Raw genomic sequence first — 19,176 nt, 5'->3', positions numbered from 1 at the left:
CAGCAGGGGAGCCAAATTTAATAAACAAAGACATAAATGAATGGAGGGGTGGGAAAGAAGAGCAGTTTCCCACACACAGGTCTTTCCTTTTTGTCTGCTGCTCTGCTACAACACTACTGAGAGCAGACAGGTGAGCGTGGAGAGAACTATTTCACAGCACTGCAAATGAAACACAAGTGGGGAGGTGTCAATTGGAATGTTCTTCCAGCTTCTACTCGATTTTCAGAATTTCTAATGAGAAATTAATTCTCCTAATGAGAAGCCAATCCAGTGAGACAGCTTGAGCAGGGACTTGGTAAGTTCTTGCAAACTATCACTGCACGACAAGAGGAACAATTTCAGTGGTTCTGCAATTCATGCAAGTAAAAAATAACAGGTAATCGGGCAAATGAAATACTAAAGGCATTCAGAAGTTCAGGAAGTTCATTTTAAAGATAACAGGCAAATAACCTGACTGAAAACTGTGATCAGTGACACTCATGCCAGATGGGAGGGACAATGAAACTCTCACTACTTTCTAGCAGACTCTCATAGTCAGGATAGCATACAAAATATAAAAAATGGTAAAACTGCCACATAATATTAATAAGTAATATAATAAAACCAGTGGAACCAACTAGATCCAGCTTCACTCAGAGTCAATTGTACTTTGAGGCTGGTAATGCTGTGATATTATTTTTCAAACTTTGGGAAACACCTTGTATAGTGTATTTTCACTTTAACAGTGTATTTCCATCTGAATTTTAAAGCAGAGACATGACTGCTGGTCTCAGGACTCGGGCTCAGAGGTCTTGCTCCCAAATGCTTTAAAACAAAGACCAGCATTGTAACTGACTCTGCCGGTGACGCTGCTGCGGCAAGGTAACCATTAAAGTATTTTATTTATAAAATGTGGGGGGGTTTTGTGCGTTTCTGCTGTCGTGTGGGAGCAGAGCAGGCAGCCGTGAGCTGGCCCTGCCTGGTGCACTCACTCCAGGAAGCAGAGCCACTCTGCACTGCAGTCAAGGACGAGCTGCTCCCGGAGCTGCTGCAGGAGCCGGTAATTGTCGGTAACGAAGGGCGAGTGGAAGCGGCTGACGGATTTCGTGCTGCACAGGAGAGACACAGAGGGCTCGTTGGAAAACAAGGTGAGCAAGCAATCAGCTGCACCAGCCACAGTGCAAAATTGGGCTCATTTTCCTCCTCTCTGCCAGCCTCGACGATGGGGTGTTTTCCAGAAAAGCTCTTCCGCTGTGACAGCAAACCCCATTGATTCCAGTGACCTCTATTGAGGATGAAGTGGTGGCTCAGGCACCACTGCCCACTCAGGAGGCTCTGAAATTATCTCCCAGGTCTGCATCTCTCACAAAACTGCTCAGCAACAGCTGCCCAAGTGCATGACTGGCTGATGCACAACAAACCAGACAGAAATTAATTTGCTGTGGAGAGGAGAACTCCATGATCAGCCTGAAATAAACACACCTAACACAGATTGTCTTGCTGGTTTTCACTTGAGGTACTTGCTGTTTATTTATGTATTTTCATTAAGGACTCAATTTGGCATATCCAGGCATTCTTTTACGGAATCCAGATTAGCTGTAATTTGTTCACCATGTTAATTCTGTCTGATCTGTGCACTTCTGAGTATTAAAAGAAGTGTAATTAAAACAGAATTGAGTCTTAATTCTTGCATAAGTGAATAGAGCATCACTACAGAGTTCAACATGGTGAGAGATGTCTGTGCTCACACAGTACACACTGGGGCTTGCAGAGAATTCAACATTTATATGGACATTTTAAGTTTCAGGTACTCAAACCATTCAAATCATAAACCAAATGACTCAAAAGAAAAAAGCCAACTACATAAATCAGTCCATCTCTGTTTCACCTGCTGGAAAATTATCCAAAATCAAGCTTACAAGTATACCAAAGTAATCAGAACTGGTCTGGATGAGGATGTGTATAAGCAGATGTTTGCACAGCTACTTTAATCTTTCTGAATAAAACAGTAACAATCAGAACTGTATGAAGGATTTGCATGTGCAAGCTACAGGCACAACTGAATCAAGGCCACAGATCTGACACCAGTACACGGACCTTGAAGGATTGGGTGAGTAATTCTGTGTTCTCAGGATGTACTGTGTAAAAACAAATGCTGTAACAAATCAATTTTTCTCCGTTTTGTTGGTTTTTTTTTCTTTTAAGCAGTAAATTTGGTTGGGTTTTCAGCTAAACAAAAAACCCAAAAAGGCTTAACACACGGGCTAATGAGAATGTGTATGTAATTAATTGTAATACCAAAATACCTCGTTTTTTCTTCTACCTTAAAACAGAACAAACTTCGAAGACATTTTACATACCTACTAACCATAATCCAGTCAGATGGCACAGATGATTTATGGGAATTCTTGACTTCTATCAAAAACTGAAAAAAGAGAAATGCCATGTTACACACCATGGGAAGTCAGGAAGACTAGAGAATCAGAATCATCATTTATCCAGAAACTGCAAGCATCAGAGGAAAACCATATTGAGCCTGAAGAGAACGATCAGACTGGAAGGTAATGTTCTTTTCCCCAAAAAAGAGCTGGGGTTATGACACACATAACCCTTCTGCACCTACAGAACTCTGCCTCAGTGAGCTGGGGGTCAGGCAAGGAGGCAGAGGGAAAACCAGCAGCAGTGTCAAGATGCTCAGTGCAGCGAAATGTGTGTGACGTGTTTATTTTATATGATTCATGTCAGCTATCTTTGTAACAATAGCCTGAGGTCCTGGATGTCAGGGAGTTGAGGCATTCTCACGTCACACAATTCAGCTGGAAAACACATTTCCTGCAGAGATTAGGTTAACACAGAACCTGACCACATTTACAGAAAGCCACAAGACCCATGTCTGGCAAAACTTCTCCATTGTAGCTAATAAGATTTAGATAGAAACTTCCAGAGGAGCCAGCAATCTTCCTCAAGAACAAACAAGGATAACAATCCTAACACAACAACAGAGCAAGGACAGGGTGCACTAATTCTTAATTCACTCAAAACACTTCCAAGGCGTTTCTCTGTTGTGAAGGAGCATTTGAATTTTACATCTATTAGGGTGCTACAAGAACATAAGAAGAATATACAGATGTAAGGAAGAAAGAGCACAAATCAAATAAATTCCTGTTCTAGTCCTGTGTTCTATTCCTCCCAGACAATTGAGTTTCCATCACCTCCATTCCTCTGGTATCCTTCTTTTCCACACAGACCATATTCTCTGACCCCTCTCTGCTGTCTCTTTTGGTGCCTGTTAAACACTCACACCAGAAGCCATGAAATAAGAGCTATCCTGTCCCCCAGCCTCCTTTCATCAAGGCACACAAGGCATCTCTGTCTGCAGAGGTTTCTGAGCCATGCCCTGCTACAAAGGCCCCCTCTCTGAAATGTGTGCAGTGACTGCTGCCTCTGAACCCACTTTTCAGCACTTCCTGGGATGCTCTCCTCTCTTTGATCAGTTCCTCTCTTTATTTCACACAGATGGCAGCTATTATTAACCCAGCTTCCCTGAGAGAAGCCTTTCGGATCCTGCTCTTCCCTGACTCAGACAACACTCAAACACACTTTTACACTTTTCCCTTGGGTCCCAGCCTCTGTGCTGACAGCCCACCCGACTCCTGGGCTGTGTGTTCCCTGTTCTCAGCCTCACCTCAACAGGAACAGCCACTTCAGGTCTCTATCAAAGGCTGCTCTCTCTAACTCATCCCTTCCCTCGTTTTCAGCAGCCTCTGTTGGCTCCCTCCTGTGCCTCTTGGCTCTTTCTCAGCTTCCTAAGTGTCCCACTGGCCAATTCCAGCCCCTTCCCTCCCTGTCCTCACCCACTCCCCTCTTCCACTCACAACTCTCACCCTGTTTCCTCACTCCTGTCCTTCCCTAGTTTTCCTGCAGAGTTTTTCCCAGCTTCCTGCTCTCATTTCCCAGGACAAGGCTGAGCAGTGCCACCTCACTGCCCCTTTCAGTTTCCCCACAAACGTGGCAGGGTCTGTTGTCTCTGTTTTTCACCACTGAACCTCTCAGCTCGCTGGATCACGTCCTGCCCACACTTGTACAAAAGTTCCAGTCCAGAACACCATTTCCGAGAATTAGAAGTAAAACAACACTCATCATTCTTTAATACTGTTCCCTCTTCTCTCCCATCTTTCAAATTACACTCTGAGTCAGTACTTAGAAATCCTTTCACCATTCCTCAAATTAACCAAATGCTGTGCTTCCTGGTTCTCTGAGAGTATTCCAGTGCTTAATAGCCATACAATTAACCTTGGAAGTATGTGTTTTTACGCAGGCAGAAAAGCGAAGCATTGCTGAACCGAATTCAACCACACTAATGTGTTTCTATTATTTAAGTCACCGGAGTGATTGACTTGACAAATAAAGGAGTCACACGGCAAGAAAGCTGCTCTTCAAAGTTGTACAAAAGATTATAGTCAAATGCCCTCATGAAGCACCACACTCAGTGAATAGAGTTCCAGCTAGGTCCTGCTTTTAAGCTATTTTCTAGGCAAGATGGGTACAGTCATACATAATAAACCCCACAGTACCTCTTGACCCGAAACTGTAACATACTCTGCAGAAGGGTTCTTGATCTGTTTACGAATATCCGGCAGATGCAATTGGATTTTAGAAAGCACATCCTGGATCTCCTCCTTTTTCTTTCGGATGGCAGGGAAGTCTGTGAGGTCCCTGAACAACTGGGTTTTGTCTCCAGACCTATCCATGAGAAATGCAAAGATAAAATAATGGTAAAAACGAGACAGAGATACTTCAGTTCCACCAGCTGCATCCTAATTCTGTAATTTTTGTTTGTTACTTATTTATTTATTTGTATTTTACTTACCTATTATATTTATATATGTTATATTTATTTACTTATTACGTTACTTATTATTGTCATATTTTATTTCTTTATTTGATTGATTTGTAATCTTTTTATTTGTTTGAACATTAGCTTAATTCCCTTCTGAACACAGATTTTCAGGTGCTTGGTCACAGCACAGCCCATTTACTGAAAGCTGCTGTATTCATGCCAGGACCAGACAGGGCACCCCAACTGCTGCCAACACCTTTACTGCAGCTAAATGTGAAACTTCAGGTAAGTTCTGCATACCCTGAGCACAGATTTTTGACACATTTAGAATTTGGCCGAGTTTGGGCACACTTTTGTCAGGACTGCATGGAAAAATCCCCCCTCAAGGCCCTCATCAGAGCAGAATGCCATCAGTACTTTTCCCAGAGCAGCTTCCTTCTTTTGTCCAGAAAAGATTACCCAAAATACTTTTAAGTGCATGCAAAACAATGCCCTTTTCTAATTTCAGTGCCAGAAAAAATGACAGAACTGTTTTGGCAGCGCTAGCTCAGCTCAGGTTTTAAACCTGTAACAAGCAGTGCCATTCAAATGGTTAAAACTGGGAAGCTGAACTAGCAATTAAAAATACAGCTGTCAACAAAAACAACAAAAATTTAACTTACCCCAGTAAGTATCAGGCAAACAATAAAAAGCAGTGTGATCAGCCCTAAGTTAATTGCAATATAACTTTGCATTTTAGAGCCGATACAGAACTCTGCAAGTTAATTATATAACTACCTTGAAAACTAATAAATGGAGAGCAAGTAATTAGCCAACTGAAAGCACTGTAACATGGAAGTAATAAAAAAATCTAATATTCTACTTACTCCACTACCCCTTTGCCTGCAAATGGAGCTACAGCTGGAGCCAGTGGCAAGGCAGGTAACACAGAGCTGTGCTCTGGCTGTGCACTCCATCCTCCTTGGGATTACATAAGTGACAGTGAGGATGCCATTTCAAAGTACTATACTAATTTTTAGAAACGATTCTGTGCTAATTAGGCTAGTTTCCATGGGAATGCAAGGCAAAAAATAAATTTAAAAAATCACTACTAGCCAGAAGCTGATTGTGAAGACTGTCACTGCTACGTGATGCCTACAAAAAATTTTAATGTTGACAGCTTCAAAACCATAAACCCCAAAATCTCAAACTCTCTGTTAAAAAAAAATCAAAAAGCCTGGAGCAAAGGGATCCTTTTGAGAACAATCACTGGATTTTATCCACACCTCACAACAAAAATAACGTGTGATGCAGTCTGTGCACAAGTGTGTGTGTGCATGGATGGATGTGAGCATAAGCCATGATGTTGATGAAAGTAAAATGTTTTTGAGTAAAAATAATACTACCACAGACATTTGATATATATATAAAGGCCAGAAAGCAAGTTGGTTTAATCATCCTGAATAAATGTAAATACAACATACCCATTCTACAGATCATTTATATCTTGGATACTATTCTATCATCGTTAGTACAGTGAGAGAAGAAAAACCCCATGTTTTGAACCTGCCTACAGTAAATCTGGTATAATTTAGATACAGTCTGTTTTGGCACAAACTGTCACAACTATAATTGGGCACCAGGCATCAGCAGAAATCTCATAATCCCACCTTCCCAATGGGCAGAGGAAATCCTTCTGCCCTTCTCAACTTCTAAATTTACACACCTTGGGCCCCATCTCTAAAGCAGAAGCAAATAAAATAAAGTTATAGGCTTTGACTCTTAGATTTACTTTTTCAATCTCAGTTTGGGAAAAGATAAAAAGTATTTTATAATAAAGTGGATGTTTATTTTTAGTCTGTTCTGAATATTAAAGTTAAGACTATGCTGCCCCCATATAACAACACATTGAACTCTTTGTCACAACATCAGCAAAGAATCCAGGGGTAACAGTGGAGGCAGCAGTTCTTCAGAACAAACAGTACACAGCAAATTATTTAAAGATACTCTCCAATATAATGCATATTAATTCCAATTTAGCATCTTCTTCAATTGTCTTTTATACTTCATGAAAAAAATGACCAACTTTTTTGGACAAAAATGTTGTCCAACATTTCTGGACAACAATGGACATAATTAAGACAAAAAAGGACAGACAGCTTTGATGAATTCTCACAAAAATAGTGCAAGGCATGCTGCTGACAGCAGAGCTGCTCCTCTGCTGAAGGTCAAGCCTCTCTTCAAAAGGAAAAGCTCCTCTTAAAAAAATAAATTAAAAAGCTGTTAAACAAATTCACATAATGTAAGACGTATTTTCCTGTAAATTCATCACCCAAAACAGGTGAGAATCTTCCAACAAATCATTCAGGCAAAATACTCCCTCACTTAGTTTAACTTTAAAAAAATAACATAAACCATAGGTAACGACAACCTCTGCTTTAACTGAAAGGAACTGTACATACATAAACAGGAAATAAAAAATATAAAACTGAGGTGTTTAAACCAAGATGCAGTATTTGCATAACTGAACACATTTAGTCAGAGAGCCTGTGAGGCACAGAAGAATCATGTATTTTCTCTACTTACTTGGCTGCCTCTTCATTAAGGACCTTTAAATAGTGCTTTACTGGGGAGAGAAGGTCTGGGATTTCCAGGAGTGCATTTTTTAGCAGAGGAGATCTCACGTGGGAATGTATGACTGGGACAAAAGCTTGGATTTCCAAGTCCAGACGAGACAGGGTGCTGACTATCAGGAAGAACTCCTGGGTAGAGCACTGGGAAGGGAAGCAATGTCTGAATCATTACAATGCATTTACATTTTCACTAACACATTCTTTGGCTTCTTCAGGATGTGAAAGGATGCAAATAAAATGCATGGCCAGTAACAGAGCAGTCCCAGCATCATCTTGCCCCATTAATTACGGGGGTTAATTAATCACACCAGCAGTCTCAAGCCTTGTCCTCAGGAATTTGTCAAGAGCTGATCTCCCCACTGCTGGGGGCAGAGGTGCACACAAAAGCAGAACAAGGGGCAATAAGGTGCAAACAGCAAAAAAAGCAGGTTGGTGATTTCAGGAGCAGCACACCTTGTCCTCATGGTCCTGAGCCATGCTGCCCTGGCAGGGACTGAGATCAAGGACAGGCACAGAGAGGCTGGGAACGAGAACACAAGAAGGAGGAAACACAGGGAAAGGGAAACCCAGCAGTGTGTAAAAACAACCCCAGCCCCCTGTGCAAAGTGCTTGTAGCTGCTGGCAGCCCTGTGTGAGGAGGGACAGAAGACACACCAGCCCACTCTTCACCCTCCATCCTCTCCTCAGCACCAGGGGAGAATCTCCCACCTCCTCCAGGCCCTTCTCCAGGGCGTTCTGTGTCTCGGGAAGGGAACACCCCACACCGGGGCAGGCACACACAGCAGAGCCAGAGCCTCGCTGGTGACATGCACAGGGCAGGAGCAGGCTGAAAGCAGCTGCTCACCAAAACCTCCACAAGAGAATCTCCTCTCCCTTTCTGAGCCATCCACCATATCTGTGATGTGTTTCAAGCACTTCTTTCAGCAGTTTGTCACCTCCAGCTCCTTCTCAGAAGGGCTCTGGAGGCATTTCCACCGTCCTGGAGCAGTTCCCTCCTGCCCTCCCAGTCTCCGCCCTGCCCAAGGAGGCCAGGCTGGCTCTGCAGTGCTGTCTGCAGCACTGGGCTTGCATTTCTGCTGCACCTCAGCTGCACGGCACAGGGAAACCCAGCCCTGTGGGCATTCACGCCCCCAAACCTCGCTGAATCCAGCTGCACTCCCAGGACATCCCGGGTTCAGGAAGTCTGGAAAAGGTTGTCCATAAATAATTATGCTGGCATTTTTTCATATTTCACTGGTCTGTAGAAACATTCCTCCTCTAGCCTTCTGAAATTCTCCTATCAGTCCACGGACAACGCTGAAAGAAACCAGTTTATTCTCCTCACCTGAGGATGAAAGAAGGCAATAGGATATACAATATTCTTTGTCTGCCACATCCTTCTGTTCTTTCTTTTTCTCTTCTACCACAGCAATCTAGAATTTAATTTCTGGACAGGACTGTATGGTGACCAGTACAACACTGCTCACAAAAGAGGTAGGCTACAGTGAATCACTATTTCATAGAACACATCTACATTTTTATTTTGTCATTCTTTATCTCTCAATTTCTCCCAAAAGTAAATTTTTCTTCCTCTTCCTTCCCACACCTGAATGCAACAACTAAGGTAGTTCTCTCATTTATTACACTGCAGTTATTCACAAGGAATGTCTGTACCCAAACACAGAATCAAGTACTAGCCAAAAATGCAATTTACCCACAGTTAGGAACTGAGGAGGGCCAGAGACACTGCATCCTGAATGTTCCTGGAAAACCTAAGCTGATCTACTTTACAGAACCACAGATGGTTCTGTGGGACAGAGGAGACCCATCAGGAGTTTCCCTGAAAATGCTCCAATTTTTCTGTGTTATTTTTTTCTGCTCTCAGGCCCATGTGTTCCAAGATACTGTGTGCTTCTCATTAATCCATAATGCAACAACTATCATCGTGTAAAAGTGTTACTACACAGCACAATTTTCCTTTCCATTACAATAACCCAAACATCTCTAGTTTTACTGTTTTGTATTACACTAACTCAACTGTTTATTTGCTGTTAACACCCTTCAAATACCTCTAAGCCTTCTGTTCTCCGTTAATCATCAATTTAACCAAAAAAATAAAAAGGAAAAGGTCTTTCAGTCTTGCTTCATAAACTATCCACTATTCTGCCTCATGAAAACCTTGGGTTTCCTCTGCACTTGCTGCAATTTATCATCACCTTTCTGATAATCTGGGACTTCTATCTTGCAAAAGTTCTGACAACAAAATTAAACAAAACAATAAAGGAGTAAATATATAAACAGTGCTTGAAGCCAAAGCACAGGGGAAAGGCCTGAAACTGTAAAAAAAGGATAAATCCCAGCTTGGATTCCAAGTCAGATAAAACGCTTTCTGACTGACTGCACCACCATCATCATCATCATCATCCACATCCATGAGGACATAAAATCCTGCCAGATTTCTCATTCCTGGAGGCAGCAGGGTGATTCACACCTGCTGAACAGGTGATCAGGACAGGAGAATGTGTGCACACAAATCTGCTCACTCCGCAGGGGTGCTGATGGGGTGAGGGTTTCACTGCTCTTTTTTTAAAAGGAGGAAATAAAGAGGGCCCTGATCAGTGCACCACCTGTAGGAGAGAGGAAAAGGGAGATGTTTGTGGGTACAGGTGGGAACACCTGGCTGAGGTGTTTGCCAACAAGGGTGTGAGGATGGTGAAGCTCAGGCTTCACTGAGGCAAGAAAGCTGGATTTCAAGGCACCTAAAACAACTGCTGAAGTGGTGACATTTGTCAGAAAAAGGTTAATTAACACGCTTAGGTTCCTCACAGCAGCTCTGATGGCCTGCAGGACACTGCTAGAGCCACCAGTGAGTTAAAACCTGTTTGATTCTGTGACTACAGACCTTTGGGGAAAGGGAAATTCACCGTGTTTTACTGCAAACAACCTTATTAAACAGCAGAATGGGGGTGACCATAGCTCCTCTGTGTTATTCAGAGTGCTCCTGTTTCCCCTCGCTCCATTTCAGTAACACTGAAGTACTCTGCATCTCAAATTTAATGCCTCCACAATTTACTAAGCAAACAGATGACTTGGAACAGACACATTCAAATATCTCTGAAAATCTGGGCTCCATTACAGTGGGACTGATTCCACTCAAGTCCTAGGTAACCTCACAAAAGATACATACTGTGTTATAAATCAGAAGCTTTTAAAATACAGTAAAGATTGTTTACACAAAGCAGGATTAACAGTCTTGCATCCACAAAAGATTCTCACAAGCTTATCCAATGCTATTTTTGAAGTCTGCTTTTGAGGTGACACCAATGGCAGCCATAACTTGTCTGGCACTGGAGAAATAACCTCAGAGCTGACAGTGATGCCAAACAACAGTTTCAGCCAGCAGTTTGCCAAACTGTCCTGAAAATGGATGCAGGAAAGATCACAGAGCTCTAACACCCTCTCAGCAACACTGACAGCAATTCAGCCCTGTTTGCATTACTGAAATTGTTTCCAACAGAGACCCACAGCTAGCAGCCACTGACCACTTGCTCCAAGTTAAAAGCATTTCAAATTAAAAAAAAAAAAAAAAAAGGGTGTCTAAATGCAGGATACATTTATCACTCCTTTCAAATTGTAATACCCACCTTTATCTCTTTAGCATAGGGAGCAGACTTTGGTTCAGGAAAAATGAGGTATTTAATTTTAAGATTAAGTCCCCTTGTTATGACTATACATTAATCAGCTTAAAGGGAAACAGTTTGCTCAAATCAGCATTTAGCATTGCAAACCTAAAAATATCTGTGATGCAGACTCTTTAAAAGATTAGAAGTGTAGTATAAGCAAGATATGCCTGATATTGCCATAGTAGGGTAAAAAAAGTAAAAAATACAAGGTGTATGTTAGCTGGAGTCAAAGGATTCTTGTATGGGGAAAATCAAGTCAGAAGTAACTGAAATTATGTTTTACTACACGTGCTGGTAAGGTCTGGTTATTGCTCTCCCTCCTTAGCTAAACAGCTCCCCTTTAATCTGTTTTGTACACTTAACAGCCAATTGTTATGATAATTCCTTTTGTGACCGTGCTTTAGTGAAAAAATAATGTTTATTGAGCAAAGGGTACAAATAAGACAAACACTTAGGGGTTGAGCCTGTATAAATATTTATCTTCTGAAACACACTGGAAACACGGGCATGAAAACAGCAAGAACACCAGGCTGGCCCTGTAGGACACATTTCTAAAAGTACAAATGGCATGTTTACTCCATACTGGTTTTAAAACCTGCTCAAACATCTGTCACTGACCCTCTTTTGCCACACTCCAAGGCAAGGCTGAACACTCTCCATTTTCACTGAGAAAAAAAAAAAAAAAAAAAAAAAAAAAAAAAAAAAAAAGTTGTGTCCTGCCATTTGTATTTCCCAGTGTTCCCAGTGATGCCAGAAGGAAATGTCAGTGGTGTAAATTGTGCTGGGTGATTTGGTGATTCTCTGAGCACCACCAAGGCCTGATTCTGCACCAGCTCCAGGCATTATTGAGACAAAACTCATTGTAATTGAGTTTTAAATAACATATGTATATTTTCATACGTTTATATAAATACACACTTTTATATAATATATGTAATACGTAACCCTGTCTCTCGGATTCTTTCACAGTCAGCTTCTGAGTGTCACCCAGAAGTCTTCAAACATTTCATCTGCAGGCACCCTTCTCTCCCCACAGAGAGGAGAGGCTCCTCTGCAGTGGAGAGCATTTCTGCCTGGCGAGGTGTCAAGTGCTGGACCTGCACAAACTGAGAACAGCAACCAGTCCTCCTGAAGTAATTCCTCTCTCCATGGCAACTGCAATATTGCTCTTGTCTCCTGAACCACTCCCACAGTCCTTTTCCAGGCTGGGGCAAAATCACAGCTGAGCTGTGACCCACGAGGTAATACCTAATTCCCACTGTAAAAATACTGTTCCAATTCCAGATTGGCTATACCTGGGGTAAATCAGAAACAGGTCTGGTGGTTTGAGACAATGGGAACTTGTGAAGGGACAGGGTAAGAACTGCAAGCTTGAATTATGCTATCAGATATGACTTATTAGCAGGCTTTCAAAAACTAAATGGAGTAATTCAGACCAGGACAACAGAGAGAGATGTCCTTGACCACAAGAGCTCCCACCAGGATGCTCTGCCTTACAGACCTTTGTTCTGCCTTCATTTTCCTGTCTTCTCCACAGGTTACTGGTGCACAGGGCTTTGCACAATAGAATTTCTGCAGTGGCTGACCTGAATGTGAAAAACATTCCAAAGAATGTTTGGAATGACTAAGACACCCCAGCCATCTCTGCACGCTCCAGAGTCTCCTTGTGCAGCACAGCTCCTCAAATAATAACTTCACTGAAGCACAAAGGGCCTGGAAGATGAAATGCTTGTCACATTCACCTGTTTTTCCTGCAGCTGGCACTGAACTAACAACAGCCACATTCCTTCAGTGAAGCCATCAGTGTGTTCCATTCAGTCTTGGATCCCTAAATGGAATGAAAAGGCACTGGATCTCACTTGGAGCACCTGGAGATGGACATCTGGAACTAACAGAGCTGGAAGGGAACTGAAATGGCAGCATTCACTGGGGGGTGGGGGGAGGAACACAAAAAAATTCCGTGACACCCAGTTAATCCATGTTCTTGAATACATATCTGAGTATTCAGATATTTGCTGGGACCTTTCTCCAGGCTCCATATTCCCCATCAATGCCTCAGAATCAGTTTTCCAGAGTTTGCTTTTGATTCTTTATTCTCTCAGGGACACTGCCATCTCCTCAAACTCCTAAAGGTCTTCAGGTCCTCTCCAGAGTGCTCTGCACAACACAGGCTTTTACCAGGGAAAACAAATCCATCAAATGAAAAGTGTGTGCCTAGAGCTTTCCCCCCTCATTTACCCTTTTTGGGGATTCTGCTGGAGCATTTCTCCTCTCCTGCAGCTTCTTTCCAGCATCTGACTCACTACACACATCTTCCTGCTACAGTGGCTGTATTGTCACCTTATCTCAAAAACCACATGAAAATCCAGGGTGTCTGCATGGCTCCACCTCAAACCGAGCTTAAAGCTGAGAAAGGCAAGCAGCTCTACAGCAGGGAGGGACATCTGAAGAAATAAGTACAGACAGAAAACAAAGCAAAACCAAACAACCCAAAGCAAAAAAAAAACCCACAGGGCAGCAGCAGAGCAGTTCCAGGATATTGTGAAATGCAGATATATTCCTATAAACAGTACTATGTATGAAACCTGAAATTAGTTAAACCATTAAAAGGTGAATTATCTCATTCCTGGGCATTTGTTTGCACAAAGAAACCCAACAACTGTATCATGTGAAGATGGTGCACTTTGGAGGATGGGCAGAGTGGTGCACCCTCCCTGTTTTCACAACCTTCCTTATGGCTGGACCTCTGTATCCATTCACTGAAACACACAAGCCTTTCCAACAGCCAAACACTGCTGCACCCCAGGGCGTTAAAAACTGTACAATAACTGGGTTTCAGATTTTCAGAGACAGGAAAACTTTACAGTGTACCATCCAAAAAAATTTTCAACTTTGCGCTCATTCTACCCATCTATTCCTTTATCAAAAACAAACTGTCAAAACCTCTAAGTAGAACAGTGAAATAAAAGAACATGAAGTTCTCCACAGGTTCCATTGGCACATTAATCTGCTTCTAGTCAGTGTCAATGTCAGTGTCTCATCATTCCTAAGTGATTCTTATTAAAATGTGGACGTGAGGTCCAAACTAGAGAATCTATAAACAAACCAACAATCAGTTGGTTTAGCAGTTGGTTTAGTTAGCTGTTTAGCAAACAGCTAACTGCAGCCAAGTGGCTCCACTTGCACATGTGATTTTAGATAAGCATATGGAATGCAAAGCTTTGGTTTAAGGCAAGTAACAATTCGTGGCAAAAGGGCCTATTGCACCATCCCACCTCGCTGGATCCAGGCACTAAATCATGAGCACTGCAGATGTTTTCCTGTTACCACTAGCAATCCAAAGCATGTGCTTTAGAGCCCTACCAGACATTTCTTCTACCAGCATATCACTGATCACAAAGTAAGATTTTACCACATCTGATTTTTATAAACCCACATCCCTTTAGTATGTCAGCCTCAGTCCTGCTAAGTAGAAAACATTTTTAACCAACCATGCAAAACACGAAATACACTGAGACAGAATGATGCTGTCTAGAAAACAACGAATTAGTGTAATGGTGGGTAGAGGTATACCTTCTTGTGGAAAACACTGCAGAGGCCTCTCTCTAAATCTGGCAGCTTGCAAAGGAGATTTTGAATCTGACCAAACACGCTGGATTCTGACAGGAGAATTTCAGACACTGCATCAAGCCGGGCATTTATTTCACTGTAAAAGAAGAAGAAAATCAATATTACAGCTTGTGTTTCTCTGAGGGGAAGGGGGAGGCAGTGAACCTCTCCCTTTGGTTTATGTAGGGTTGATTTATCTTACTCTTTGACTAATGTCATGTCCTCATGAGCAGGCTAGCAAAAGAACTGAGGAATGCAGAGAATCTTTGGGACTTCATTCCAAATGCAAGCCAGATCCTGGACATGAGCTCATTCTCCCCTGGCTGTGCTCACAACAGCCCAAGACAGTGCAGTGCCCAGTTCTGCATGTGCTGCTGGTGGTAGGGACAGGAGTGGCTCTGAATTCTGAGTACTCCACCCCAAAGCTCCAGACAAGCACAGGAGGATGGGCAGAGGGTTTGGGACTCCCACCTGCACTCCACGTACCACACCTCAGCCCAGCAGGCTGCAGATACCCCTCACCATTTGCCCCCCTGTGTCTCATCCTGACCACTGATTGGTAATTGCCTGTGTTGGCTTTTCTACCTTTTGTTTTTGCTAAAACCTGTAACATTTATCTCCCTATTTCCGACTGAAGCCAAGGAAACACCCTGGAGTGAGGAAACACTTTTTTTAACGAGGTGATTCCATAGTTCTGGGCAGGTTCCTTACAATCATATTCTTAAAAGCAAAGGGCTGCAAAAACGGACAACTGCCACCAAGTTTCACCCCAGTCTCCTCTGTATCCTTCCAACATATCCATGGACTGGCTGGGTTTGCAGAGGTAACTGCATTCCTGCTTTCTGTGCAACCGAATTGCCTTCCTGCTGCTTTCCAGGGGAGTACAAGACTGGGGGTGAATGGGTGTATCCAAAGCCCATCCACCCATGCAGTTTAAGGGGAAATCAGTCCTTTGATGCTGACACTCCACGTCCCAGACAACTGTGCACAAATGGAGCCCAGCCCATGTTCTTAGGGACCAGCAAGATGCTCAGAGCTCAGCCAGCACAGAGGGATGACAGCTAAGGATGCAATCTGAATTGAAGATTTTTGGAAGACTGCCTGCCTTGCTCCTTTACTGCAGAGGTTTCAGGCCAGTCGCCAGTGTGGCTGCCCATAAATAGTGTCCATGAGGAAATCACAGATATTAGGCACCTCCATAGGTTGCAGACATTACAACAGTCCAGCAGCCAGAGACCTCTGGCCCTGAGGACAGCTGAATCTAAGAGTCCTTGAAATTTTATTGCACTTCATGTGAAAGGGGAAATCATGCCTGGGTGTGCTCTCAGGCAAACACAAATCCAACAGCTCCCATGTGCCAGGACAGTTTCAGTGCCATACTTTTATTTTGCCAACAGTAAAAGCAGCTTCTCACCTGCCAGAGACAGCACACCCTGATCCCCAGAGCGGCCTGGCAGGGCAGCACCAGGATGGCTCTGCTCACCTGGGGCAGGTGCAGCTCCCAGTGCTGCCACGGGAACAGGGACAGCCTCTGCTGCTGGGCTGGGACCTCAGTGCCGTCCTGAACAGCTCTCACAACACCCCACTACCCACAGCCGGGGAAAGCCCACACCTGGCAGGACTGCTCAGCAGGTGACAGGAACAGCTGATCCACTGCTCCAGCGATGCCAACACACGACTTTTTAACATTTCCCCCTTCCTGGGGCAGCCAGGCAACTCGGAAGCAGCACCCAAGGACAGTGGGGTGACAGGGATGAGCTGAGCAGGGCTGGCATCAGTGACAGAGGCACAGAACAGCCTGAGCACACAGCTCCAGCCAGCCAACTCCTACAGTGATGTCCTGAAGGGTCAGTGTCCCCACCCACAATTCCATCTTCATGGAGAATTACTGATGTTTGCTGTGCTGGAAACCCTGGAACACTTCTCCTCCACATGAGGGAGTACTGAACTGTTAAATTATAAACATATGTACCTCACAGAGGATGAAAACCTTTATTTTTCATTATAAAAAAGCACTCTAAGCAGCAGAGCTCTGTTACTTAATTTAAACAGCAGTATTACTATGTGGCCAACTGGAAGCTGGCAGTAATATGTAAAATAGATGCAGATATTTGAAAAACTCCTCCCTCCAAAGCTTAATCTGCACTTTAATCATCCTCACATATGGCTGTGTTACTGGAGCTCCAGTAATCTAAAACTAAGCATCCATACACTTTTTCTGCTTTAATCCCACAAATAAGAAAGGGTCAGGAAAATGGCATTCTGTACCATATGACCCATTTTTTACCACCTGTAAAAAAAACTCAGTGGGATTCCTATTTCAAAATTCAGAAAGTACAACAAAGAATTGCCTAAAGCACCAGGTACCCATGAGGAAGGAAGGATTGGGACAAGATATAATAAAAACATATGATGAAATTCAAAGTATGCTTTTAAACTTTAAACATCTAGACTTAAATTAACAAGCACTTCTTTGAGTGCCAATATATAAATATATAAATTACACTGACCAGTTGCTAAGCCATCTCTAAAGGAATTTGCTTTGCACTGCACAGAACAAATTCCTTTATCCAGCAAATGTAATGTACAGTTTGGGGATGCATCTCTGCACGGTCTGGGAAATAATTCCACCACCAGAAAACCTGGAGCTAACATTATGCAAAGAAACTCAACAGCCAGCTGAACTGGCTACTACTTCAGGCTGCATTTAGGTGCAATATTAGCCTGTTCTTTCTCATCTGTATAAACCATGTCAGCAATCTGAGCTTTATCCAATTTTCTAAGCAATCTTCTGTGGAATAATGTAACATAATTCAGTTGACTAAAAGCAATACTCTTACTTCTGCCATACCCCCCATATAAGAATAGCATCATTAATACAATACTAAAATCACTTTTCAGTGTATTTAAACATAACAAAATCTAACTGCAGAATTGTTATTGCAGTCATTTAAAAGAACTACTTGAAGTGAAATAATGAGATACTCCCCTGCATTATTCTGCTGCCAAATAGTGAACAATAGTGAAAATTAGAAATGCGAGGAACATGTTTCAATCCTGAGCTAAAAATTATTTTGACAAAGCAGAAGGCTGCAGACACGAAAGCAATGCACAGAATTAACATCTGAGCAGCCTAAACAGGATTGCTGGCTGCTGCTGTGCTGGTCTCTCCTGCAGCAAAAAAAAACCAAAAAAACAAACCTAACATTTTCAGATGTGATATTATATCTTTACATTTAAAGCAGAGTGAAATAGATAATGTACCTGCTATGTAAGAACTAAGGGCATTTTCATTCATGTAAAGTATTATTTAAATACAAGGAAAATAAATACAAATTTATCAGAAATCTCTTACCTTATGCTAAATGCATACAGTATGAATTCATTCATCATGCTAAGGACATAACTCAAGAATTGTGTATACAATTAATTTTATTAAATCCATTCCAAGAGAACAGTGATGTGCAGAACTGTCAGTCACAGGAAATCAACCCTTTAAAGAACACAACTAAGGGTATGAAACAACAAACATTGCTTTCCATGGGCTATGGTATCTAAATCAAAGCCTAGCAGCCTCCTGCAGAACTGAAAAGAATGAAAATGTATCATTTAAATTACTCATTTCTATATTATGGGGCTTTTTCTGACCTCACCTCACACCACTGTTCACGAATGACGATTTTGGATGAGCTGATTAAGTTAAAGACCTTGTCAGATGGTGCAGTGTCCCCTGCTTTACACCACTCCCTTTCATGGCCGGCAATTAATGCCACCAAAGCCCACAGCTCTCCTGGTGGAACTAGCACTGGGCAGTCCACAAACTCAGGGTGTCCTTTTAGAGAACCAGCAGGTAAAGCCCTGGCTTGCTGCAGGAGCCTGGGGGTCAGGGGGACCAACACTGCAGAGCCAGCCAAGCACTGCTGGGGCTGCAGCAGGGCCCTGCAGAGCCAGGGATGCAGGGATGCACTTTTCCAGGACAAACATCCGTGTGGTGCCTGCTGGAGAGGAGCAGAGCCCAGCAATGAGGCCGGGAACAGCAGGGTCAGGAGCACCCCAAGCCTTCTCTGAGCAGATTGCCTCTCACAGCTGCTCTGGGCCAAGGCAGGAGCTGCAAGGCAGGAGCTGGCACCATGAGAAGGTCCCTGCAGGTAGGGAGGGGAGCCCAGGTGTGCACAGCACTGCACAGCACAGGGACCCCTCTCTCCCATCCCTCCTCGCCCCCTCTCTCTCCCCTTTCTGTCCCTCTGGCCAAACCCACTGCTCTGAGTGCTCATCCCATCAGGACCCCGAGTAAATCTCTAACAAAGATTTGTGCCTTCTGTGGAAGCTCTGTCCTTCCTTTCCTGCCCACCTCGGGTGCTTGGCATTGTAATAATGGATAAAAGATTCGTGTTAATCACAAAAGCATTGGGGTTTGTATAAACCAAAATTCTAAGCTCTAAAGTGAAGCATGGACACTAGATAAAGGAAATTA

General features: G+C 43.0%; 1 protein-coding gene and 2 long non-coding RNA genes across 5 annotated transcripts in view; 2 read left to right on the top strand and 1 right to left on the bottom strand.

Moving 5' to 3' along the window:
• Nucleotides 1–19,176, bottom strand: part of MSH3 (mutS homolog 3) — an 87,934-nt gene that overhangs the window by 24,319 nt on the left and 44,439 nt on the right. For all 3 annotated transcript variants that reach the window (XM_088156291.1, XM_014889948.2, XM_088156290.1), the window contains 5 exons: nt 14,667–14,799; nt 7,385–7,572; nt 4,554–4,722; nt 2,340–2,404; nt 972–1,088 (listed from right to left, as the gene is read on the bottom strand). In XM_088156291.1, the coding sequence (XP_088012417.1) occupies nt 972–1,088; nt 2,340–2,404; nt 4,554–4,722; nt 7,385–7,572; nt 14,667–14,799 (672 nt within the window). The remainder of the gene's footprint in view (nt 1–971; nt 1,089–2,339; nt 2,405–4,553; nt 4,723–7,384; nt 7,573–14,666; nt 14,800–19,176) is intronic.
• On the top strand, nt 987–9,594 carry LOC148219554 (uncharacterized). The gene is made up of 4 exons (XR_015799401.1): nt 987–1,127; nt 2,313–2,540; nt 4,983–5,104; nt 8,840–9,594. It is a non-coding gene; the product is annotated as an uncharacterized LOC148219554 (long non-coding RNA).
• On the top strand, nt 11,424–13,716 carry LOC148219553 (uncharacterized). The gene is made up of 2 exons (XR_015799402.1): nt 11,424–12,334; nt 12,631–13,716. It is a non-coding gene; the product is annotated as an uncharacterized LOC148219553 (long non-coding RNA).

The sequence above is a fragment of the Sturnus vulgaris genome, chromosome Z, assembly GCF_052056855.1.
Source record: "Sturnus vulgaris isolate bStuVul1 chromosome Z, bStuVul1.hap1, whole genome shotgun sequence".
In the NCBI taxonomy this organism is placed as follows: domain Eukaryota; kingdom Metazoa; phylum Chordata; class Aves; order Passeriformes; family Sturnidae; genus Sturnus; species Sturnus vulgaris.
The sequence above is the reverse complement of the archived record's forward strand: the minus strand, read 5'-3'. Positions and strand labels throughout refer to the sequence as shown.